Below are 25584 nucleotides of genomic sequence, written 5' to 3'. Positions count from 1 at the left end.
ACAATCCCTCAATTAGAAAGAAAGCTAAATTCCCTAATTATTTACTTTGGCAGATGTGTATTACAAAAAATAATATTTAAAAGCAAAACATTAAATAAAAGAAACATTTTCCCTGCAGTCTGACCACTGTACTACATCAGGGGTATTATTCCAATACTTGTTTATGTGAAAAAATAATTGTATAGGGTTGCAATCATAATGCAAATATGAATTTGAATGCTAACCACAAACTTGTAATGAAAAATAAATTGTAAAGTCTACCAAATCTGAAGTTCAAGTAGCTTTCTCTCAGGTCATTAATTCTTGCAATATTCTTCTTTTTATTTCCAGGTTTTCAGAATAACATTTTTTAACAGTTACCATGTGCATATAATAGAAAACTGAAAACACAAGAAGCAAAGAACAAAGTCATCCATAACCACAAGCAGTTTACAGATATTCTTGCAAATAGGGAATGAAAAAGATTGCCTCTATTTTAGTGACAGAGAAAGGGACACAGGAGAAGTAAAGCTACTCTCATGATCAAGGAGAAAACCATGGCTGGGAATAGCTCTAAAAACCACACCTCCCCTTCTATCCCATCCCATGTGATTTCTCAATATACAAGGCCTTGGCAGGGTGACTCTTTCCAAGAGGTGGCCATCCCAAGGTATAAAATAGGATCTCTTAAAAATGTGTTCTTGGCATCATTTGATTGGATATAAAGAAGGGACTGTAGCCGAAACCGGTTTGGCTCAGTGGATAGAGCGTCGGCCTGCGGACTGAAGGGTCCCGGGTTCGATTCCGGTCAAGGGCATGTACCTTGGTTGCGGGCACATCCCCATTGGGAGGTGTGCAGGAGGCAGCTGATCGATGTTTCTAGCTCTCTATCCCTCTCCCTTCCTCTCTGTAAAAAAATCAATAAAATATATTTAAAAAAAAAAAAAGAAGAAGAAGGGACTGTAACTAAGAGGGAAGCTGGCATACTCTGCAGCAGCTGGAAACAGCAGATCAGAGGTACACAGGGCAACATGGGTGGGTCTTGAAAACATGCCTGAGTAAAAAGAACACACAGGAAATATAACACAATACCATTTATGTCAATTAAAAATACATGCTTCACTCAATAATGTGTATCTCACAAAACACATATAGATAGAATACATTAGAATGATGGGATGGGAGACCAGAGGAAAGAAGCAAGGGAGAAGCATAGAGGGGTGTTTGGGGAAGGGAATAGTGGCTTTGTGGGGACTAATGACCATCATGAGCTGAGGGCAGAGAGAGAGAGAGAGAGAGAGAGAGAGAGAAACAGCTAATGCCATCTGGGCATTAAAAATTCTCAACTTCATGCTTCAGAGAAATGGGTCAAAGTCTGCTCATTATCAAAATTCTGATTGCAAAGCAAAATGGGATTGCAGTGGGCTGAGTAAAACTTTTGCCAGCAAAGACAAGGGGCTGTCACCAGCTTAGCACACCAAGAACCTGACACAGTTCCTGGGCAGAGTGGGAACACATAGCTCAGCGCTATGCTGGCTGAAACATTTACCTGAGAAACATGTGACAAGTCCTGTGCTGGGGAGGTACAAGCAAACTCTGCTCAATTAGCTTCTCTCAGTACCTCCAGCAGAGTTAAATATTTACTGCCAATTATCAGATTAAAAATTACCCATAGTAATAACCGGACTTTTCCCTTCCCCAGCCCTCCTCCTCTGCAAAAATCATCTGCAACTCAGCAACAAGGCTTCACTGCCCACAAATGATCAACAGCCTCCTATACACCCCTGAGGCACACATGGCCCCCTCACAGCTCAGCTCCTCAAGCAGGGCCAAACCCTTTCTGACAGCCAGTGCGAAAGTGCCCAAATGATTATTTTTCTAGAGGGATCATCAGAAAATAATTTTATTTTCCAAGGGGTCTGTGACCAGCCTCCCACAAAGTTAAGAATCACTACCTTGAAAAGAATCCATATGGTGTCCCCTTCTCTCTACTTTTTTGTATGTGTGAGATTTCCTATCTATATTTATAAAAGGCTAATATTCTAAGTGTCCCTCCAACCATCCAACCGGATGATATGATGCGCACTGACCACCAGGGGGCAGACACTAGATGCAGGAGCTGCCATGACATGCACTGGCCATTTACAAAGAAATGGCACCACAGACCTGGCACCAACAAAGCAACACTCAGCTTCCCCCAAGTGGGACACAGGCCCTGCCACCACCCCAGAGCAACACCCCACCAAATCATAGCCAACACTGTCAAGACCCCATGGCGCAAAATGTGGCCCACAGCCCAGCCCAGCCCAGAAATGGTGGCTGTGGGCGCCAGGTAATGACATCACGTGGCAACGTCCGACTTCCTTTCCCTAGTGACTTAGCCTCATTGGAGTTTCTTCAGCCCAGAAATACAACTTGCTTTATAGCCAGTTGCAAACATTTTACACTTTAACCAAATGTCTGTGAAGTGTTTTCCTGTGCCTCATCTCATTTGATCCTCACAGAAGTCCTGGAGTAGGTAGATAGGAGACTTTGTAGAATCCTATTTTCTTTTCGTTAGCCAAAAAATGGAGATTTAGAAAGTTTAGAAACTTGACCCTACTGAAAAGAAGTAAGAAATGGTGGACCTTGAAAATGACTTCAGGTTTTCTCACTGTGCAGAATATAGTCAAACACTGCTACAGTTAAATATTTTACCCTTTGTTCTCCCTGCATGATCTACAATAATCTGCTTCATGTTAATATTTACTGCTGTGTTGCTGAAAATTACCTGAAAGAGAAGTTGGGGTGCTTCACTGGGCTGGGAAAAGTTTAGCTAAATCAGAAAGCAGGTCTAATTAAGCAAGTTTACCTATATACTAGAGGCCCAGCACACAAAATCGCACGAGACCCAGAGTCCCACCGCTCCCATGGGACCAGAGTCCCTCCTGCCACCGCTGCGGGACCCAGAGTCCCTCCCACCACTGCTGCGGGACCCAGAGTCCCTCCCACCACCGCTGTAGAACCCAGAATCCCACCACTGCCATAAGACCCATCAATGCATCTCCTGGTGACTGGTTGTTTGGTCATTCCGGCGTTATGGTGTTACGGCCACTGGCTTTGTATAATATAGATATAAAGCTCTTGCTGCACCAATTGCATGCATGTGTTTTGATCTGTCATTGTTGATCATGAATTTGGTTGACACTTATATTATAGAGAAAAGGCGAATAGCGGTATTAAAATATTTCTTCTAATTACTTTCCTTTCAATGTGCACAAATTCGTGCACCAGGCCTCTAGTAGTTAAATAATAGTTTTGTTAAATAAGTAAAAGACTGCAAGTGGTCTAAGAAGGATGTACAGGAGAGCATCTGAGATGAGAATAGCAAGGACTGAGTCTAGAGCTAACAGCACAGTGGTAGTCAACAACTGCAAGCCGTCCCAGGAAAATTCTGTTCATGCCTTACTCAAGTTCCCAGGTGTATGGAAACTCCCTTTAAAAGTTACCAAGTTCCCTGCTTCAGGCCATTATGGTCCCCTTCCCATTCCTTTCCAACCCCACCCCACTGAACTGCCACCCTGCAGTGTGGGGTGCAGTCCTGGGGTGGGAGTGAGCAGGATGACCTAACCTCCAGCTCCCTGTGGGCCCTGACTGTGTTCATCCCTGTTCCCATGTAGACCCAGTCAATTGGAATTTGCAGAGTCAAGCCAAAGGGACTGGAAAAGGTTTGGACACTGGACTCAACTCAGGTTGATGGAACATAAGGTGACATCTGGGAGAGTTTTCACTCCTCTGAGAAAGCTATCAGAAGCCTCATGAAGTGAAGCATTCAGATTTCAGCCCAATTCTGCTGTATCCATCCTATCCCACTGGGGACACCAGAAGTATGATCAAGTGAACACTGAGGAAAGCAGAATCGTAAAATTCAAAGAAAATTGATGAAATGCTTGAACCCCTGGGTCAAACTTACCCCAAAACTGTCTCTAGTTCTGATTCTTTCAAGTTACCTGAACCAAGAAATAAAGCCCCTCATCCAGATGGAGTTGGTGTCCTATTAGTTATGAAGGAGAAATCACTTCTCTAAAGTCCTAACTATTGCAGAGAGCATGTTGAATTAGAACTACTAATTTGATCCTTTCTCCTATAGCCACTACTTCAAATATGTTTTAAAGCCCTTGCTCTCTTTCTTCTCCTTCCGCTACAAAAGGAACTAAAAACATGAATGAAGGTGTACTGAGCACATATATACCAGGCACTCTGCTCATTATCAAAATCCTGATTGCAAAGCAAAATGGGAATGCAGAGGGTTGGTGCACCATCAAACCTTTATTTTAAAAGCTGAGGATAGTTGCACTGTAAAATCTTTATTTTAAAATCTCAACAATAATGATAGATAGATACCCTAGACTGATAGAAGTGGGATCCAACCATCTGATCAGTGACTTGGCTGGAAGACTTATGACTGTTTCTAATCTAAATATGTTATCGTTGTATAAACAATAAAAATTGCCACCATGATCAGCCTTAAACAAAATGAATCTTTTTCACTGAAAAGACTTAAAAGTGACACCTTAAAGTTAATAAGACACACTGGTTATGCAGTTTGGACCCTCTGACCTTTCCTCCCTAGAGATAGCATCTATGCCTCAGTTGTATTTTAGATCCAGGCCCAGAAGCAGCAAAACCAGATAAGTGACCCCACAACTGACCTCAGGATCAGCTGCATTGGATAATGATCCCTGCCCTGGCGCCAATCAATCAATCAGTGGAGACCCTGAAAGGACACACCTGGAAAGCTGCTGAATATTTTATTCAGATCTTCCCCTGGGACCTTCCCTAAAATCTCCACCTTTAAAACCCTTAGGACAGAGGACCCAACACATTCTCCCTCCTGGGAGCATGCCTGTGCCTTTCCCTTCCCTTTCCTCCTAAGCACATTACCATTGCCTTCCTCACTCCCAAGCTCCTAGGGCCATTCCTTTGCCTCTATAACTTGTTTCCTCAGTCCATTTCTTCTACAGATTACTTCTTCTACCTCTGTGATTTTATAAATAAACTAGAGGCCCGGTGCACAAAGTTCATGCACGGGTAAGGTCCCTAGGCCTGGCTGATGATCACAGCCTTCTGGCTGCCAGCCAGGGCCTCCCTTCCCCAGCTGCCGGCTTTCAGTCAGGGCCTTCCTTCATTCCATGCTGCCCCTTGGTGGTCAGTGCACATCATAGCGAGCAATCGAACTCCTGGTCTCCCAGTCAAACTCCCAAGGGGAAAATTTGCATATTAGGCTTTTATATATATAGATGTTCTCTTATAGTTTGAGTCTTGACTCTGAATTCTTTCCTGGTCACACCTCAAGTACTACTGAGGTTGCTAAACCGAGGTCTGGTCTGACCCCACTGGTCAAACACCTGGTACCCTTCCTGCCACCTACAACACTACCAGTTTTGTTGTAGCTTCTTCTGTACAACCTTAGTTACAGGACTTCTGTTCATCTAGTCTTCAGGGAGTTCTCAATGATGATGGGTTCCATAATTTGGTTGTGATTTTGAGGTGGTCATTGGAGGAGGTGATTACAGTGTTTATCTATTGTACCATGTTTACCAGAGTATCCTGAGTATTTTTAGAATGCCTGACAATACCTGGATTCCAAAAGCTGCCAACCCCATTTTCCATTGGATCCCCATCTCTTTGTGGTTCAGACAGCAACCTGATTAGACAGGTCTTGTGGGTGGTTCCCTGTAGCCACTAAAAAGAATTATTAGCATTTGTTGAGCACTACGATGCACCAGGTATTGTGGAAACAAATCATCCCAAGAAGCCCGCAAAATAGGTTTTATATTTCCTGTTTTATAAATATAGAACTGAGGCCAAAGTTCTCAGCTGGCCAATGAGAGAGCTAGTTTCAAACCTTAGCTGACTCCACCATTTAGCTCTCAGCTGGCACACTGTGCACATAAACACAACAAACCTGCATGGAGCAGCTTAGGTAAACACCAACACACCTGCTTTGAGGAGTGCAGATATAAACAGTGATGCACCTGCATTGAACAGAGTAGGTAGAAACACCAACGTACCTGCATTGAGCAGCACTTTGACACAGTCCAGATGCTCTCGGGCACAAGCAACGTGCAGAGGGGTCCCAAAATGGCAATCGTGTGCTTCTAAATTGGCCCCAACATCAATTAGAAGCCTCACACATTCGGAACTTCCTTAAGAGAAATGGAAAACAATTAAAACTGTCAATGAATATATACCAGTGATTTTCAGCCTTTTTCATCTCATGGCACACATAAACTAATAACTAAAATTCTGGGGCATACCAAAAAATAAATTATATTTTATGCCAATCTGCCAAAAAATAGGTATAATTTTGATTGATTTACAAAAATATATAATAGTAATTACCTAGTTTTTGCTCCAAAATGACCTTTTTAAAAAAATCCTCACCCAAGGATATGTTTTTATTGATTTTTTTTAAGAGAGAGGAAGGGAGAGACAGACAGACAGAAACATTGATGTGAGAAAGAAATATCAACCAACAGCCTCCCATATGCGCTCTGACCAGGCATCAAACCCACAACCTTTTTGATGTACGGGACGGCGCTCCAACCAACTGAGCCATTCGGCCAGGGCAAAGTGACTTTTTAAAAAAGCCGATGCCTGCATGTGTATATGAGGATTTCTGGTGCCAAGAATTAACCGATCAGACACAAACTTATTATGTGATATGACCAATAAAACGCAACTCTATCCTATGACCTATATATTTTCATGACAGGGCATTCACTCCAGATGACTGTTGTTGTGCTGGCTGTTGTCATTTTTTTGTTTGATGATCCTTGACTAAATAGTCAGGTATTGCATGTTTTAAAAATTCTTGGGGCACACTGGTTGAATATCACTGATATATACATTAGAAATAATAAGCATGACAGAACTGATGGCTAGAACAGGTAAGTCCCATGCTTGCAGGGGCAGAGAGGAGAATCAGGTTTACATCACAAGCTAAGAGCAGTTCATGACCCATGTGGCCATAGAGCAAGTGGATAGTTGTCCTTTCTCCTGAAGGCACAACAGTTCCCCAAACCTGCCTGGCAGCAGCAGAAATGGAGTGCACAGCTGGCCCTGTTGCTGGGAAAACAGAAAGTTGGAAATACCACTTCAGAACAGCCAGAAAAGACTCTCTTCACTGCTCCCCAGTTCCTCAGTGGGAGAGAAGGTGCTCCCCCTTTGGGGCTGCCTCTCAAGTTGTTGACATAAAGTTGCTGGCATCCCCAGTCCAAGCCTCCTCAGTGAACTACCTAAACTTTCTTACCAGGGGTTCCCAGCTCACAGACACCTTTCCTGCCTCTTTCCTTGGCTCCTCTCCAGGTATCTTTAACATGGGTTAGGGTCAAGGTTCATCATGTACAAGATTTTATCCTCTCACATCTCTTGATCACATCTCCTGTTAGTAGTTACCGAGTTTCCACTTCTACTCCGAAAACCTAGCCCCTCACCTACAGCTGTCTGCTGGCCATTTTTGTTTGGATGTCTTATCACTACCAGGCCCTCTCTCACCCATCCCTAGCGGCACATCCTCCTGGCCATTCTGTCTCAGCCATTGACCTCACTCCTTACTCAACCTTGAGTAGGTTATGATTGCATGCTTTCCTCTCCCTTATATCAAGCCCATTAATTCTTCTCTGTTTCCTAAATGAATCCATCCACTTGGACTCTAAGAGTTTTGCACTTGGATCACTGTGATGGCTCCCAACTCATCTCTTCACTTCCAGGATATCCCTTACCACCACCACTATTTCAGTCTATTGAAGGATACCCCAAAATATGCCTTTGACATAAGGTTTATTTTGAGCTTATGACAATCGAGAAGAAACAAATAGAAGAAAAGCTCCCTGCCCTCCCCCAAATTGCCTAAAAGAAGGATATATATTTGTCTCCCTCCCCTCTCTACCCGGAAGGACAGAAGGTAATCACCAGAGACAACTCTAGTTGGAGTTGCTAAAACTAGCCCCATCTACCATTGGTTCTCCATTTATTTGCCTCCCCACAACTTGCCATCCTAGAAGCTCAAAATCCTTTTCTTTTGTCTTGTCATTTTCCTAAAATTTATCCTATATAATAAAAACCTAATATACAAATCGACTGAACAGTGGAAAGACCAGTCCCTATGATGTGCACTGACCAATAGGGGGCAAATGCTCAACATAGGAGTTGCCCCCTGGTGGTCAGTGTGCTCCCACAGGGGGAGCACCGCTCAGCCAGAAGCCAGGCTCACAGCTGGCAAGTGCAGTGGTGGTGGAGGGAGCCTCTCCCGCCTCCACAGCAGTGTTAAGGACCCCTCAGGGGATGTCTGGGGAGGGGGCCTAAGCAGGCAGGCCAAAATCCCCCAAGGAGTCCCGGACTGTGAGAGGGTGCAGGCCAGGCTGAGCAACAAACCCCCCACCCAATGCACGAATGTCGTGCACCGGGCCTCTAGTTGTTCTATATGAGCCCAAGCTCTAACCACCCCTTTGCCTGACACCTTGCCGAGTTCTCCCATGCCTATCCACAATGCATTACTCACATTAGCAAACTTCTGTTTTCTCTTGTTAATTGGTTCCCTGTCACCTAATTGGTGGGGCCCAGCCAGTGAACCTAAGATAGGTAAAGGAAAAGTTTTTCCTCCCCTACACTGTATATGGATGGCCACTAAACTAACCTTTCAAAAATGCTGTTTTCCAGTCATTCAACATCTGCTCAGAAAACTTCAAGAGCTGCCTATAGCAATCCCCAGTGCCTGAGAATGATAAAAGGGGACCTAGCTATGGGAATTGCTTATGAGGCAGCAGAGAACAGTGTCCCTGCATGAAGACATAGAGGAGAGCACACTGCACACCCCAATGAAGTACAACAAAGACAAACACTGTACTGGTCAATCAAAATATACTAGTAGGCTACAAGTTTGCAACCTTTACTCAAGAGTGGAATCCAAAATCCTTAGTCTGTCATTTAAAAATTTTCCACCAGCTGGCCTTGCCCTAAATTTCCAGTCTCATCTGTTGTTGCTTGTCTATTGGGAGTTTCTAATAGGACTTGATGTCATTTTTCCTGTGCAGGCCTTCCTCTTATCCTCCCACCATCTAAAGTCCATCCATTCTTGGAGGGCAGTTGAAATCTCATGTACTCCGTGAGCCTGCAGGACCAGCTTCCCCTCCTCTAAGAGTACCTGTCCTCAGAGACATCGTCTGGGTCTCACCTCCTAACTAGAACAGGTGCTCACAGGCAAAATGACAGCAAAGACTGAGAGACTGCAGAGTAGACCCATCTCCAGTGTTAGTGTCTGAGAGGCACTGAGCATCTGCTAAGAAACAGAATCCTATCATGGAAACAACAGCCCCTTAGTCCTGGGTGAGGACTATATCTCCAGGAGGAAAGATGAGCATTTCTTTGGTGGAACAACCAATGGCCAGATACCAGCAGCTCTCCTGGGCCAGCCAATGGCTCCCACTTCCTATCCATGTAGCTCCGTTCCACCTGACTTACCGCTCATGCAGGCCTCGTGCAGCGGGGAGGCTGTGTACAGGGGTGGGTTGACCTTGGCCCCATAGGAGAGCAATAGCTTCACACACTCGATGCTGCCAGAGGCACAAGCATCGCAGAGGGGGGTACTACCATCGATGTTCCGAGCATCCACCTTGTGGGGAGGGAGAAATAAGTGTTACAGGACCAAGGAGGAAATGCGCTTTCTCATCTTGATGCACATTCATCTGGGCAAAGACACTTCTTAGTTTTTCTAAGAAGTTCTTGGGTTTTCTAGTATGTGCTAAGGCCCCATGCCAGGCAGGGGAGATGGTTATGGATCAAAGGAACTAGGGTTGGATTGCCTACTAGCCTCCTAAGCTTGGGGCTCTTTTCTTTCTTGGGCAGAAGCAACTCAGACTCACTCTTGCCACCACCCCAGCACCTAATACGCACAGAGCCAGCAAGGAGAGCTCCAGGTTCCAGCTGAATCAGGCAGGCCATAAAAAGGGGATTTAATTCCAGCCTCAGCTAGGAGTGCCTGAAACTGCTTAACATGCCTCCTCTAGTTGGAAAATCATAGGGCAGGAAAAAGGCAGCTCCCAACGGGCAGATTCTGCTTATTCAAATTCAGCCGCTATTTGGATACATGCTGAAGCTTATTCCACTTCCTCTTGATCTGCTTTCAATGCCAAGCTTTGAGAAAGAGTAAGCAGTGCACAATCTTCACTTCAGCTTCACTCTGAACCCCAAAACCATCCAGCCCAATGGTGTCCAGCCCAGTTCACCTAGCCACTATGAAACATCCAGCAATTCCATCAGCCAGAAAGCACTGGAGGCTGAAATCAGTGTGGCATGAGTGCTTACACCAGGGATAGCAGCAAATCAGATCAGAATCTTGTTGTTGTTTTTTCCTTTTTACCAGGGAACACTGTGCCAGCATCCCATTTAGTCATCCTGCTCTCTGAGCCCAAACAGCAACTCTTGAGCCAAGGCCCAGCCAGCCCTCCAGAGATCCTGTGTCTGTAACGTGCATGGCCTTCCAGGTCCCCTTTCTAGAGCACAGCAGGGAACTCCCTCCACCATTTTGCTAAAACTGCCTTCTCTTCAGCCACCAGTGACCCCCTAACAGCCAAGCCCATGACCATACTTACTGGTCCTAGTGTGCAGTTGACAGAGAAACCTCCTTTCCCCTCCATGGGCTCCCACCACACACCCCCTTCTGGTTTCCTCCTTCCTTTCCTGCTCAGTCTTCTGCAGTGGTTTCTTCACTTCCAGTGCATTTGCAAATCACAGAATGCAAATCCCAAACCCCATATTTTCCTCCTTCTATACATCCCTTGAACTGGTCCCATCTATGCCCACAGCCACAACCAGGCTCCACGGCTGTCCTAAAAAGCCACTCACCTGGGCCCCAGCAGCCAGCAGCAGCTGCACACACTGTGCCTGGCCCTGAAGACTGGCTGTGTGCAGCGGCGTGATGGAGTCCACTGTGACCTGGTTGACACAGGCGCCATTCTCGATCAGCTGCTGCAGCTCCAAGGCCTCACCACGATGAGCAGCCTCGTGCACAGGGGTGCGCTCTACCCAGAAACCTGGAAAGGAGACAGACCTAGTGCTGAGATCACACCACTTCTATCCAGGTGAGATGAACACAAGTACAAGTCCAGGTACCCTTGATGAAACCCAGACACTGCACACAATCATGTAATTGGTCTTTGGCGGCATATAAGGGCCTTGTTCACCTCCTTGACCTATCTCCCACACTGCCTCACAAATCCCACTCCCCAGCCACACTCACAGCTCATTATTGACCCTGCTTCATCCCACTGAGTCTCCTTGCATATATTCTTCTATGCTTGAAATGCCCACCTTTGCTCCCCACCCCAATCATCCATCCTACAATCTCCCATTTAGACACCTACATACTTTACATGAACTCAGTTGAAGTATGTCCTTCTCTGGGAAACACTTCTCCCACAATACTCACACATATACACTCATTTATACTGTCTCCCTTCTTGCTTGGAAGTGCCTTCAAAGTAGGGACCAGGTATTAGTGACTCAATTTTAATGGATTCCTCAGGATTTTCCACACACAAAACCATGTCATCTGCAAATAGAGATAGCTTTGCTTCTTTCTTTCTAATCTGAATACTTTTATTTCTTTTTCTTGCCTAGTTGACCTGGCTTGAACTTCTAGCACAATATTGAACAAAAGCGATGAGAGCAAACACTAAGCTTGATTCCTGGTCTTTGAGTGAAAGCTTTGTCTTTCACAATTAAAGATGATGTTAGTGTGGATTTGTGTAGAGGACCTTTATCAGGTCGAGGATGTTCCCTTCTATTTTTAGTGAGAGGCTGTTGCATTTTATCAAATACTTTTTCTGCATCCATTGCAATAATTATGCAGGCTTTTTTTCTTAATTCCATCAAAATGGGGAAGTATGTTGATTTTCAAATGTTATACCAACCATGCATTCCTGGGATAAATCCCACTTGCTCATGGCATATAACCTTTTTTATATGATGCTAGATTTGGTTTTCTAGTATTTTGTTGAGGATTTTTGTGTCTGTGTTCATAAGTATCCTTTTTCTTGTGATCAATGTATTTGTCTGGACTTGATATAAAGGCAGTACTAGAATGAGTTGAGAAATATTCTCTCCTTTTCTAATTTTTGGAAGAATGTATGAAGAATCTGTCAATGTTGGGTCAAATTCACCTATGAAGACATCTGGGCCTGGACTTTCCTATGTTAAGTTTTTTAATTACTACTTCAATCTCTTAATTTATTATAGATCTATTCAGATTTTCTGTTTTTAAGTCAGTTTTGGTAGTTTGTAGATTGTGCCTTTTTAAGAATCTCTCCACATCATCCATGTTATCTAACTTGTTGGCATACAATTTGTTATGGACTGAATTGTGTCCCGTCCCCACCCCACCCCCAAATTCAAATGTTGAAGCCCTAACTCCTAGTACCTCAGCATATGACTATATCTGGAGATAGAGCCTTTATAGAAGTGAGACCATTGGGATGGGTCCTAATCAACCTGACTGGAGTCTTTATAAAAAGACTAGTGGCCTGGTACACAAAGTTCGTGCACGGGGGAGGGGTGTCCCTCAGCCCGGCTTGCACCCTTTCCAATCTGGAACCCCTTGGGGGATGTCCGACTGCAGGTTTAGGTGGGATTGGGCCTAAACCAGCAGTTGGACATCCCTCTCACAATCCGGGACTGCTGACTCCTAACTGCTCACCTGCCTGCCTGCCTGATCACCCCTAACCACTCTGCTTGCCAGCCTGCTTACCCCCAACTGCCCCCCCCTCCCCCGCTGGCCTTCTCAGTCCCAACTGCCCCCCTCCCCTTGCTGGCCTGATCACCCCCAACTGCCCTCCCACCAGCCTGCTTGCCCCCAACTGCCCCCCACTGCTGGCCAGCTCCCCCCCCCCAACTGCCCCCTCTGACGGCCTGCTCGCCCCCAACTGTCCCCCTCCCCCTGGCCTGATCACCCCCAACTGCCCTCCCCTCCTGGCCTGATCGCCCCTAACCGCCTCTGCCTTGGCCCCGCCACCATGGCTTTGTCCAGAAGGACGTCCGGAAGGTCTCTCGGTCTAATTAGCATATTACCCTTTTATTAGTATAGATGAGATTAAGACACACGGAGAGTCACTAAGGATGTCCATGAACAGAGGAAAACCATGTAGGGACATAGAAGATGACTATCTGCAAGCCAAGGAGAGAGGCCTCAAGAGAAACCAAACCTGCTAGCACCTTGATCTTGGACTGCCAGCCTCCAGTGTGTGAGAAATAAGTGTCTGTTGTTTAAGTCACCCAATCTGTGCTATTTTGCTATGGCAGCCTGAGCTGACTAATTCACCCTGTTCATAGTATTCCCTTATAATCCTTTTATTTCTGTAAGGTCCACAGTACTGTACCCTCTTTCATTTCTAATTTTGGTAATTCGAGTCTTTTCTCCTTTTTTTTTTTCTTGGTCAGTTTAGTTAGGTTTGTCAATTTTGTTGCTCTTTTTAAAGAACCAATTTTGGGTTTTGTGGATTTTCTATATTGTTTTCTGGTCTCTATTTCATTAATTTCCTCTCTAATCTTCATTTCTTTCCTTGTATTTGCTTTAAGTTTAGTTTTCTCTTCTTCCAATGTCTTAAGATAGAAAGTTAGGTCATTGATTTGAGATCTTTCTTTTTTAATACAGGTATTTACTGCTATAAATTTCCTCTAAGTACTGCTTGAGCTGCATCTGATTAGTTTTGAAGTGTTGTGTTTTCATTTTCAATCATCTCAAACCACAATTATTTATTTTTGCATTCTAATCTCATAAAATACATGTTCAACTAGCATGTTAATAAATTAACAAAGGCACTACTCCTATCTCTCTTTTTTTATGCAATAGCTTGCCTCTTCTCATCACTCCCTACCCAACACCTGCCTTCAGCTCTAGAGGATGAGGTACACAGAATACAGCACTCTGACCTCCCCCTACCTTTAACCAGTAGTACTCACACTTAAGCACCAGCATCGCCTAGAACAGTGGTTGGCAAACGCATTAGTCAACAGAGCCAAATATCAACAGTACAACAACTGAGATTTCTTTTGAGAGCCAAATTTTTTAAGCTTAAACTTCTTCTAATGCCACTTCTTCAAAATAGACTCACCCAGGCCATGGTATTTTGTGGAAGAGCCACACTCAAGGGGCCAAAGAGCCGCATGTGGCTTGCGAGCCACGGTTTGCCGACCACTGGCCTAGAAGACTAAGCCCACCCCCAGAGTTTTTGAGTTAGTAGGTCTCAGGTGGGGCCTGAGAACCTAAATTTCTGACAAGCTCCCAGATGATGCCAATGCAGCTGGTCTGGGGACTACACTTTGAGAACCACTGCTTTAGACAATACTTTTCCCTCTGAATAGAACCCCTCTGCTCCCCAGCTCTGCTTCTTTAATTCATTTCTCTCCCACCCCTCCACCACTACCTCTCCCCACTCATTCTAGATCACCAACTTGCACCTTTCTTGACTGAAACCTAATGCTTCTTTTTTTCCAGGAGGCCTTGCCCACCTTGCAGCTTCCATCCACTCTGGGTTAGCAGCCCCTCATTTGAGCCCCCTCAATAAATAATGTTGAGAGGATCCAAGATGGCGGCATAGGTAAACACCTAAACTGCTGCCTTGCACAACAATTTCAAAACTACAACTAAAAGACAAAACGTCTATCACCCAGAACCATCGGAAAGCTGGCTGAGTGGAAGTTTCTACAACTAGAAGGAAAGAGAAAAGAGCATTGAGACGTGCACAAGCACTGAAAAGCTGAGTTACAGAGGCGCGCGAATCGGGCTGGCGTCGGGCGACTGAAAGCGCTGCTTTTTTCAACCCGAAGGGAGACAAGCTACTGATTACTCCGAACTCCAGTTTCTGGGGAGACGTGGGGGACCCAAACTCCTACGAGGAGAAGCTGGACTGTCTACCATCGGGTCGGAAAGTGAGGGTGGCTTGCTTGCAGGGCTGTGCGCAGGAATAATTGTTTACTGCGCTGAGGCGCGAGACCCGGGGACTTGGAAACGCGGAGACGCAGAGCCGGCTAACTGGCAGCCACCGCTGTTTGCCATGCCCTAGCATAGTGACGCCCTGAGACCCCACCCCACACAACCTACAAACCCACCCAAGCTCCAAGCAGTGGCTTTAGCATATGAATGGCCTGCCCTATCGCAGCTTAACCTAGCAAACTTGCAGCCCGGGTCAGACAGCTCCAAAACCTCCAAACCCCAAGCAAAGAGGAGAAAACTGTAGTTCTCGCTGTAACTCCTGCTGGGTGGCCTCAGACAGTAGCTGACCTGCACCCCATTGGAGGTCCAAAAGCCAATGTATCTAGTGGTCAGTGTGAGACACCAGATTTCAACTCCTCACATCCATAAGTGACACATTCAAGAGGCAGACTGAGTGAGCACCAAAGCCCCACTGAAACAAGTCCTGCACCATAAGTGTGTCTCCAGCGCAGCAGTTCTTCCATTATAGACACAGCGGGTCCTCACAGCTAATTGGCCTGGAGGTCAATTCCTCCCAGTGTACCAACAGCAATCAAGGCTTAACTACACCAAGACTTTGCACTCAGCCCACAAAGGGGTGTACCAAGAGCATCCACCTCAAGTGATTGGGGAGGCTGAGCTACTGGCCCCTATAGGTCACCTACCACACAAAGCCACTCCATCAACACAGGAAAGCAGCAAAATGAGGAGACAAAGAAACATGTCATGAATGAAAGAAATGGAGGAAAGCAAACTACTGGATGACATAGAGTTCCGAACCACATTTATAAGGTTACTCAAGAATCTTCTAAAAACCGCTGAGGAACTTAGTGAGACCTTTAAAGATCTTAATGAGAATGCCAAAAAAATGGAAAAGGACCAGTCAGAAATTAAGCATACACTGTCTAAAATAAAGAATATATAAAAACTCAACTGTAGATCAACGTACCCCAAGAATCAAACCAAAGATCTGAAATATGAGGAAACAAAAAACACCCAACCAGAAAAACAAAAAGAAAAAAAAATCCAAAAATATGAAGATAGTGTAAGGAGCCTCTGGGACAACTTTAAGCGTACCAACATCCGAATTTTTGGGGTGCCAGAAGAAGACAGAGAGCAAAATATTGAAAACCTATTAGAAGAAATAATGACAAAAAACTTTCCCTACCTGGTGAAAGAAATAGACTTACAAGTTCAGGAAGCGCACAGAACCCCATACAAGAGGAATCCAAAGAGGACCACACCAAGACACATCATAATTAAAATGCCAAGGGCAAAAGACAAAGAGAGAATCTTGAAAGCAGCAAGAGAAAAGCGGTTAGTTACCTACAAAGGAGTACCCATACGACTGTCAGCTGATTTCTCGGCAGAAACTATGCAGGCCAGAAGGGAGTGGCAAGAAATATTCAAAGTGATGAACAGCAAGAACCTACAATCAAGATTACTCTACCCAGCAAAGCTATCATTCAGAATTGAAGGTCAGATAAAGAGCTTCACAGACAAGAAAAAGCTAAAGGAGTTCATCACTACCAAACCAGGATTACATGAAATGCTGGAGGGTATTCTTTAAGAAGAGGAAGAAGAAGAAAAAGGTAAAGATAAAAATTTTGAACAACAAAATGACATCAAATACATACCTACCAACAAGTGAATCTAAAAATCAAGTGAATAAAAAATCTGAAGAACAGAATGGAATGGTAAATATAATAGAATCAGGGACATAGAAAGGGAGTGGACTGACAATTCTCAGGGGGATGGGGGTGTGAGGGGTGCAGGAAGAGACTGGACAAAAATCTTACACCTATGGATGAAGACAGTGGCGGGGGGTAAGGGCATGGGGTGGGGTGAGGAATCAGGTGGAGGGGAGCTATGGGGGGAAAAAAAGAGAAACACCTGTAATAATCTGAACAATAAAGATTTATTTTAAAAAAAAAAGAATTACAAAGGAAAAAATAAATAAATAAATAATGTTGATCTGTAGTATATTACCCCCCTTAATTATACCTATCTATTTTGCCCTTTAGCCAGAGAGCCTATGTAACCCCATGAAATGAGGACTTAATAATATGGGATGGGAGAAATCAAGAAAGAGCTGAAATATGGAGGAATATTTAATTCCCACAAAAATATATAAGCCAAGCTTATGGGACTTTCTACTTACCATCTCAAGAAAGGGCCCCCGCATGTTTCCCAATAGTAATTAACAGTCACCTTCAGGCCTGTCTTGGGAGGTAACAAAAAGTGGCTACGGATCACTTTAAAGATAATCTAAGAGGAGCAATGTTCCAACGGCAAAATGAGCAATTACAACCCTAAAAAGAGGATAGCAGGGTGAGGCCCTGGGTCTTGCAGCAGAAAAGGAGGTGCTGCTCGGGAAGGCTGGGTGCTGGGTAGGCCTGTGGCTAAGCAGTGGGCAGCCTGGCATGGCTCACACATGCATCCATCCAGCAGCTACCTAGAGAGATGCGGCAACTTCCACTGTAGTGTACAAAGATGAATAAGATATGACAAAAAGCAATTTACGGTCATGGGCAAGGGAGATGTACACATAATTCAAAGCATGATGACTGCAACACTGGAGGAACAATTCAAGTTATAGGAAGTTAGAAGCAAGACCACCCAAGCATCCAGGGCCAGTCAGGAAAGCAACACGGAGGAGAAGGGCTGCAGTGAGTCTGTGACAAGCATCACTTGTTGGCTTTGCATTCACAGCATCTGGCACAGAATATAGCTCAACAAAGATGCTTATATCCACCCACTTGTTGAATGAACTGAATGAATGAATGAATGGAGGGAATTACTAAAAGAAACTATAAAGTCTGGGCATAAAAATTTTTTAAAAAATCAAATTTTCTTTCTTTATGATCAGTCTATAGAGGAAATGCAACTTACTGGTAACCAGCAGCAGTGATGGAGGGCAGAGATCAGAAGCAGGAGGTGTGATAACAAAGCAGAGAAAAGAAACTTGTGCACATCAAAGGGCACGATCAACAGATTGAAAGGCAACCTACAGAATGGAAGAAAATATTTTCAAATCATATATCTGAATGGGTTAATATCCAGAATATATAAAGAATGCCTGTAACTCAACAACATAAATAATCTAATTTAAAAATTGGCAAAAACTTAAATAATTTTCCAAAGAAGATATACAATGACCAACAAGTATATGAAAAGATGTTCAACATCACTAATCATCAGAGAAACGTAAATCAAAACCACAATGAGATATCACCTCACATCCATTAAGATGTTCACTATTAAAACAAACCAAAAAAAAAAAAAAAAAAAAAAAAAACCACAGAAAATAAATGTTGGTGAGGACGTAGAGAAATTGGAACCCTTGTGCATTGTTGGTGGGAATATAAGATGGTACAGCCACTATGGAAAAGAGTATGCTGGTTCCTCAGAAAAGTAAAGATTTTACCATATGACCCAGGAATCCCACTTCTAGATATATATCCAAATGAACCAAAGGCAGGATATTGAAGAGATATCTGCACCCCCATGTTCACTGCAGAATTATTCACAATAGCTAAGAAGTGGAAGCAACCCAAGTGTACATGGATAGACGAATGGATAAAGAAATGTGGTTTATCCATACAATGGAATACTAACTCAGCCTTAAAAAGGAGGAAAATTCTGACACATGCTACATGAATGAAACTTGAGGACATTATGCTAAGTGAAATTTAAAAAGTCACAAAAAGCCTGGCCTGTCTGGCTTGGTGGTTGAGCATTGATCCATGAACCAGGAGGTCACAGGTTCAATTCCTGGTCAAGGCATATGCCCAGGATGTGGATTCGATCCCCAGTGGGGGTTGTGCAGGAGACGGCTGATCAATGATGTTTCTCTCCCACCAATGTTTCTATCCCTCTCCCTTCTTCAATAAAAACATATTAAAAAATAAAAAATTTTTAAAGTCACAAAAAGCCTGGCCGGCATGACTCAGTGGTTGAGCGTCAACCTACGAACCAGGAGATCAGGGTTCAATTCCCCGTCAGGGCATATGCCCGGGTTGTAGGTTCAATCCCTAGTGGGGGGGTGGGGGGGGGCGGTGTGCAGGAGGCAGCCGATCAATGGTTCTCTCTCATCATTGATGTTTCTATCTCTCCATCTTCTTTTCTCTCTGAAATATTATAAAATTAAATTAAATTTAAAAATTCATAAAAAGGCAAATACTTATATGATTCCCCTTATAAGAGTCATTGAATTCATACAGACAGAAAGTAGAATGGTGGTTGCCAGGGGGAGGGGAGTATGGCAGTTTCACAGGTGCAGAGTTTCACTGTTGCAAGAAGAAAAAGTTCTGGATATCGGTTGCTCAGTGATGTGCATATAGTTAACACTACTAAACTGTACACTTAAAATATAGCATCTTAACAATTTCTGTGTGGTTTTTTAAACCACAATTAAAACTTTAAAAATTCTATTTTTTTAATAACAAAAAGATGGTGGCGTCCCTGAGAATGGGGAGTTTGTCACCTGCAGCTGGTACCAACCACAGGCTGTCATCAACAGGGAACAGTTATGGGGGGGAGGGGATAAGGGGAAGAATGTGACTTCAACAGCCTCTAGGAAGGGCTGAGAAGCAAGGGAAGGGAAGAACCACCTGCACATAAAGAATGTGGGGCTGCATGGTGCCCCACAGAGCAGTGTGACTGAGCGCTGGCCCTCCCTCCATAGAAAGCTCAGATTTCCCCCATGAAAAGGCGGGGACTTATTAACCATAAGGCAAAAAGATGCATCTGCTTGCCTTCGGTGGGGAGAGCACGGGAAAACACTACATATTAGTCAGCCCACTGCCAGGCCTGACCTCAGGCTTTGTTTCCAGCCCTGTGCCTGAACCCCAGCTGTGACATGATGCCCCGTTCCCCTGGGAGAGGGGCCACCTAGAAACCTGAGAACTCCTGTTCTGGCAAGTTCCCTCAGGGATGAGCATTCCCCTAAATCCCAGCCCTGCCACTTAATTGGTTTCCTAGCTTCCCTCTTCCCATCACCATCCCTCAGTCCCATCACACCCGCCTCCAGTCTTCCCATACCTCCCCTGGGCCCCCTCCCTAATGCAGTTATATCATAAGTGGATCATGTAGCACCTGCTCAGAACCCTTCAATTGCCCCTTCTTTCAGGATAAAGTCCACACTCCTTTACAAGCCAGGCACACAGGTCCTCCAGGATGGAGTCCTGGCCTCTTTTCCTAGTCTTTCTCCCCGCTCCCCACCATCACCTTTGTACCTCCCATCGCCTGCCCCCACCCCCGCCCCACCACACACACACACACACACACACACACACACACACACACACACACACACACAATTGTCTCTAATTATAATGAACTTCACTTAGCTCACAGAGGGTCAGGCCTTGTGCCTTTGTGTTTGCTGTCCCTGCCTGAAATGCACTCCCTAGCTTCCCATACCGCAGCCTCTGCCTGAGTGAGTAAAGTCCTCCTCACCCAGTAAGACCCAGTGGAATGTCTGTTCCTTCAGAAGCCTTTCAGTGTTCAGCCCACCCACCCACTCCCTTCTTTATTCCATCTCTGTATCATTAGCTGTGTACATCCTCACACCTGCATCTCATTTGCACTCCTCTCCCATCCCTCCTCAAGCATCTCTAGGATAGGACAAGCCCACCCTCTGGTTCCAACAGGGCACCTGACACATAGGTATGGGATGAGTAAATACTCTCCAGAGCAGGTTTGACTTGCCAGACAATGCCTTCCCCCTGCAGTTGTGTCTGCCCTCCCCCCACCTCCCACCTGCCAAAGTATAACCACCTTCCCTGCCCTTCACAGGCCTGCCCAGCTCCTGACACTGAGCCAGGTGCCAGAGCATCAATTACATAGGAGTCTGTTGTAACAAGAGCCATGGCCACAGTCCTGGAAGAGCATCTGGGCACTTGTGCTCCAGCCTGGTAGCTGCATCCAGCTTGTTCCTGCCTCTTGTCTGGGCTTTGGTTGGAGGTCATAGTGACACCTGTCATTCCTCATGTCGACCAGCTGCTGGCAAGCCCAAGCTCATGAAGGGCTAAATGAAGACCTTCCTCTTGAAAACTAGAGAGTTTCACCAACGTCATCTACGAATCTACTGCCAGACAACAGGGTTACCCAAGGAGGAATGACAGATGCTTGGAAACACTTTTGCCACCTCTCTGCCCCCCATTATGACCTAATTAATTCAGCCTGTGTACCAGATGTTCACCTTTCTGGCTCCCAGCTCCAACACCCTCTTTGCCTTAACTGGGCCCCTGACACCTCACATCTGAAGGCCCCAGGCCCAAGTCCATCCTTTGGGAATTAAGAAGCCCCAGCTGAATACGTCAAGTGGTTCTGCATCAGCTGCCCTTAGGGGAACGTATGTGGTGACGGAGGAGCCTCAGGAATCACCCAACACCTGTCTCTGTCACTTACAATAATCTCTGAGACCTTGTGCAAGTTACTTACCCTCTCAGAGCCTGTTTTTGCCCTTATAAAATGTACATATTTTTGGCTACCCCACAGGGTGGCTGTGCAAACTGAAGGGATACTATTTTGCACAGTTCCCAGCCAATTATAAACACTCAGTAAAAGACAGACTCTATGACTTTGATGGGATCATCATCATCATATGACTACTTCTGCTAGTCCTGTTGGGTCTTGGGTTCCAGCTCTTCCATCTGTCCTTGTTCCATAATGAGCCTTGCTCCATAATGAGTTTACCTACACAGTTCCTGGGCCCTCTGACACTGCAGCCTGCAATCCTACCAGCTCACACAGCCAACTGTTAAATATCCAGGAAGTCCACCAGCCAGAAACAGTTAGGGGCTCAAAGTCAGCCATGGTGCGAGTATTTACACCAGGAAAAGCAGCAAATCAGAATCTTGTTTGTATTCCTTTTTTCTGCCCCCCCCCCTTTTTTTTCCAGAGAGACACTTTACCAACCTCCCACTTAGTCAGCCAGAGACCAGAATCCTGCTCCTTGAGCCCAAACACCAGCTCTTCAGCCAAGGGCCCACCTGCCCTCCCGAGAGCATGTGTCTCTAATTATAATGAACTTCAATTGGAACTCTTGTGCATTGTTGGTGGGGATATTAGATGGTACAGCCGCTATGGAAAAGAGTATCTGGTTCCTCAGAATGGCCTGGGGGGCCCCCTACCCAGGTAGATCAGAGCACTTATCGGCTCCACTAAATTCTCCAGAGATCAGAACCCAAGCCACACTGTCTGTTCTAGTCCTTCTGTGACCCTGACCCTGCTCCAGGCCTTTCCTCCCCGAGCTGGGCTGGCCTCTCCATGGACAGCAGCCCTGCTCTAACAGACTGTTTTCCAAATGCCTCAGAGAACACCTTCACTACAAAACTGATCCAACACACTGGGTTTAGTTGGGGTCAACATCCACCATGCACCGTGCTTGGGCCAGGAATTTTGTTCCAAGTACATCATTAGGGCAGCCTGAGGTCCTTGCTGCAGAAAGCTCCTTCTCTGCCACAGCTACAGATGGAAAATAATCTGCCAGCTCTGGCATACGCCCTTCTCCCAAGTACCCAGTAAACATTCTTGAAGTGTACAGAGAGCTTCCAGTGCACTGAGAGAGACAGGTCCCTGCCCAAACTCCCTGCATGAAATCAAATCAATAAGCCTACCTCCCAACATTCTCTGTTGTGCCTCTTGCAAATGCACAGCCAAGCTTTATATGAAAAGAAAAAAAGAGATCACAATGAACAACAAAAAAAAAATAATTCATAAGAAACCAGTTCAATGTAGGTAAAAACATCTAAAAAACTATTTTGAAACCTCAGAAGACAGGAGAGAAAATACTGAAACAACAGCAGGAAGCTTTTTAAAGGAAAATTCAGGGAATAAGAGCTTTTGACAATAAAAAATATGATAGTGAAAATTAAAAACAAATCCACTAAGAATTGGAAAATGAAGTTCAGAAAATCTAGATAATAGAACAAAATGACGAGGAGAAGATAGAAAATAGTAAGAAAAAAATAGTAAGAAAAAAAAATCCATTCAGGAAGTCTAAAGCCCAATTAACAAGGGTGCCAAAAATAGAAAAGAGAACCTTCTTCAATACACTAAAAAGCCCCTGAATTGAAATGAAAAGGATGATTTCTGGATGGGAAGGGTCCAGTGAGTAGCCTGAGTGATGTACTAGTATATAGTAAAGATGTCCCACACCAAGCCACACTGCCATATAATTTTAGTACTGCAAGGATAAGGAAAAACCCTAAACGTTTCTAGAGAGGGAAAAATCCCATTTAAAGAATGAGGTTGCTGGGGGAAGGGAGGAAGGAGATAGAAGACAGTATAGGGATAAATGGTGATGAACGGAGATTTGACTTTGGATGGTGAACATACATTACAGTGTACAGATGATGTGTTGTAGAACTGTGCACCTGAAACCTGTATAATTTTGTTGACCAGTGTCACCCTAATAAATTCAATAAAAAGGACATAAATAAAATAAAATAAAGAACCAGGAGTCAGAATGGCATCTGATCTCTTAAAGCAGTTCTAGAAACTCAAGGACAGGAGCAGTGCCCAGAATTCCAAAGTGAGCCAGGCTACCAATGAAGTGTGGAAATAGAATCAAGACATTTGGGAACAACAAGCAAGATCTCAAATAAGTTGCCTCCTCGTCACTCTTTCTGGAGACGTTCCTCGGAGATGTGTTCCATTAAAATGAGGGAGTTATATCAAGAAAGAGGGAGATATGGGATCTAGTATTCAATGTGGAAGAGAGGTGATATAAATTACCAGGGGTTGGTCAAGGCAGGCTCCAGGATGACAGGTGGGCAGCAGCCTCGGGAGCAACCTGCAAGGACGGAGCACAAAGTGGCAAGCTGTAGAGGTTATATCCCCAGTCATCCACGAGACAAGAAAGACAGTGGACCGAGGTTACCTGAGGTGCCTGAGCAAACCGAGAGACAGTCTGAGGATGAATTAGTAATTGTGTATAAAGAAAACTAAACAAACAGAACAATCGTTATCTCTAAGAAAAGCAAAACGTTATACAAAGAAAGAAATGTTATCTAGTATAGCAAGGAGTGCAGCTGTGGGCAATATTCACAGTCATAAAGTGAACTCCAGATAATGAGTTTTTTAAAAAGTAATTATATTAGAGGATCCTAGAGGGAACTATATGGAAGTGGAGGAGCACCAAGTGAGCGAGGGCTTCATCTCCCCCAACAGGATGTCTGCCGGGAGAGTCAAGCTTGAAAGTTGGGAAATCAAATTTTCAGCATATTAGTTAGACAAATGGAGGTAAACCAGATAAACAGCTGAAAGAGCTGAAGTAGTTGCTTCTAGGTAGTGGGAATTAAGGGGGAGTTGGAAGAAGACAGAGGTGTTTCATGGTAAATCTTGTGGTTCCATTTAATTTTTAAAAACCATGTATAGTATTATATCTATAAAATATTATATTTTAAATACTAATAATAAATTCTTTGTAATTTCTCATTTAACCCATTTTAGAAAACAGAGAAAAAGGCTTAAGATCACACAGCATAGGAATCCCTGCTCCTCAAACCACATCGGGCTGGTGGGTATGTGTTTGTGTGTGTGTCCCATGTATATAGGAACTGGTCCATCTGGACATGGCATATATTTCCTGTCCCAATGCAAAACCAAAAACCATTTAGGGCCATTCAGCACCTCTGGGATTCTTGACTCTGGCCCCTACTAAACATGTTAAATAGCCTCTAACCCAAAGATGACATAATGATTTCTGGCTACCCTTTTTCAATCCATCAAAGTCAAATTCTCAAAGCTTGGTAACTCACAAACATCTAATGGATTTCACTGAGTTTTTTTACATACATACAAAAAGTGCAGGTAACTTCAGGTTTGTGTCCTTGAACAATTTCTTCCTATTCTCTTTTCCAGTGGGTTCTGAGTATCATTCATATCACTCCATCTGTGATATTCAATGATTCCCTGACATCCCTTCCTATCCCTGGCAGGCCACCATTTCTGGCACTGTAGGGGCTTCTATACACGGAATGAAACATAAGCTTTAGAGCCCTCTTCCTTTATATGTCTGTCCTCTGGAACCATGCAATAAAATTCACCTCACATAGCAGAAAACTCCTAATAAAAGGGCCCTTTTAGTGTTTGACTTGCTGTAAATACCTTTGAATGAGATCCCAAACTACCCAACCCACTCAGAATTCCATGTTATCTTACAGCAGGATGCATTTGTCTGTGTGTGTATTAAAAATATACTTCTTCAGCCAGGCTGGTGTGGCTCAGTGGTTGAGATCAACCTATGAACCAGGAGGTCATGGTTCAATTTCTGGTCAGGGCACTTGCTCAGGTTGCAGATTCAATCTCTGGTGGGGGGCATGCAGGAGGCAGTTGATCAATGATTCTCTCTCATCATTGATATTTCTTTCTCCCTTCTTCTCTGAAATATCCTATATAATAAAAGGCTAATATGCAAATTGACCAAACGGTGGAACAACCAGTTGCTATGATGCACACTGACCACTAGGGGGCAGATGCTCAATGCAGGATCTGCCCTCTCATGGTCAGTGTGCTCCCATAGGGGGAGCGCCGTTCAGCCAGAAGCCGGGCTAACAGCTGGCAAGTGCAGCAGCGTTGGCGGG

At 44.5% G+C, this 25584-nt stretch overlaps 1 protein-coding gene across 5 annotated transcripts in view; it reads right to left on the bottom strand.

Moving 5' to 3' along the window:
* ASB13 (ankyrin repeat and SOCS box containing 13) overlaps positions 1-25584 on the bottom strand; it is a 57597-nt gene that overhangs the window by 10619 nt on the left and 21394 nt on the right. For all 5 annotated transcript variants that reach the window (XR_013961095.1, XR_013961096.1, XR_013961097.1 and 2 more), the window contains exons 2-4: positions 10867-11054; positions 9484-9634; positions 6033-6167 (exon numbers count right to left, since the gene is read on the bottom strand). Coding sequence is in view for 2 of the 5 variants with exons in the window: in XM_080678163.1 (XP_080534289.1) it covers positions 6033-6167; positions 9484-9634; positions 10867-11054 (474 nt within the window). In the remaining 3 variants the exon portion in view is untranslated. The remainder of the gene's footprint in view (positions 1-6032; positions 6168-9483; positions 9635-10866; positions 11055-25584) is intronic.

The sequence above is a fragment of the Plecotus auritus genome, assembly GCF_963455305.1.
Source record: "Plecotus auritus genome assembly, chromosome: 1".
Taxonomy (NCBI): Eukaryota; Metazoa; Chordata; class Mammalia; order Chiroptera; family Vespertilionidae; genus Plecotus; species Plecotus auritus.
This window is presented reverse-complemented; position numbering and strand designations above follow the sequence as displayed.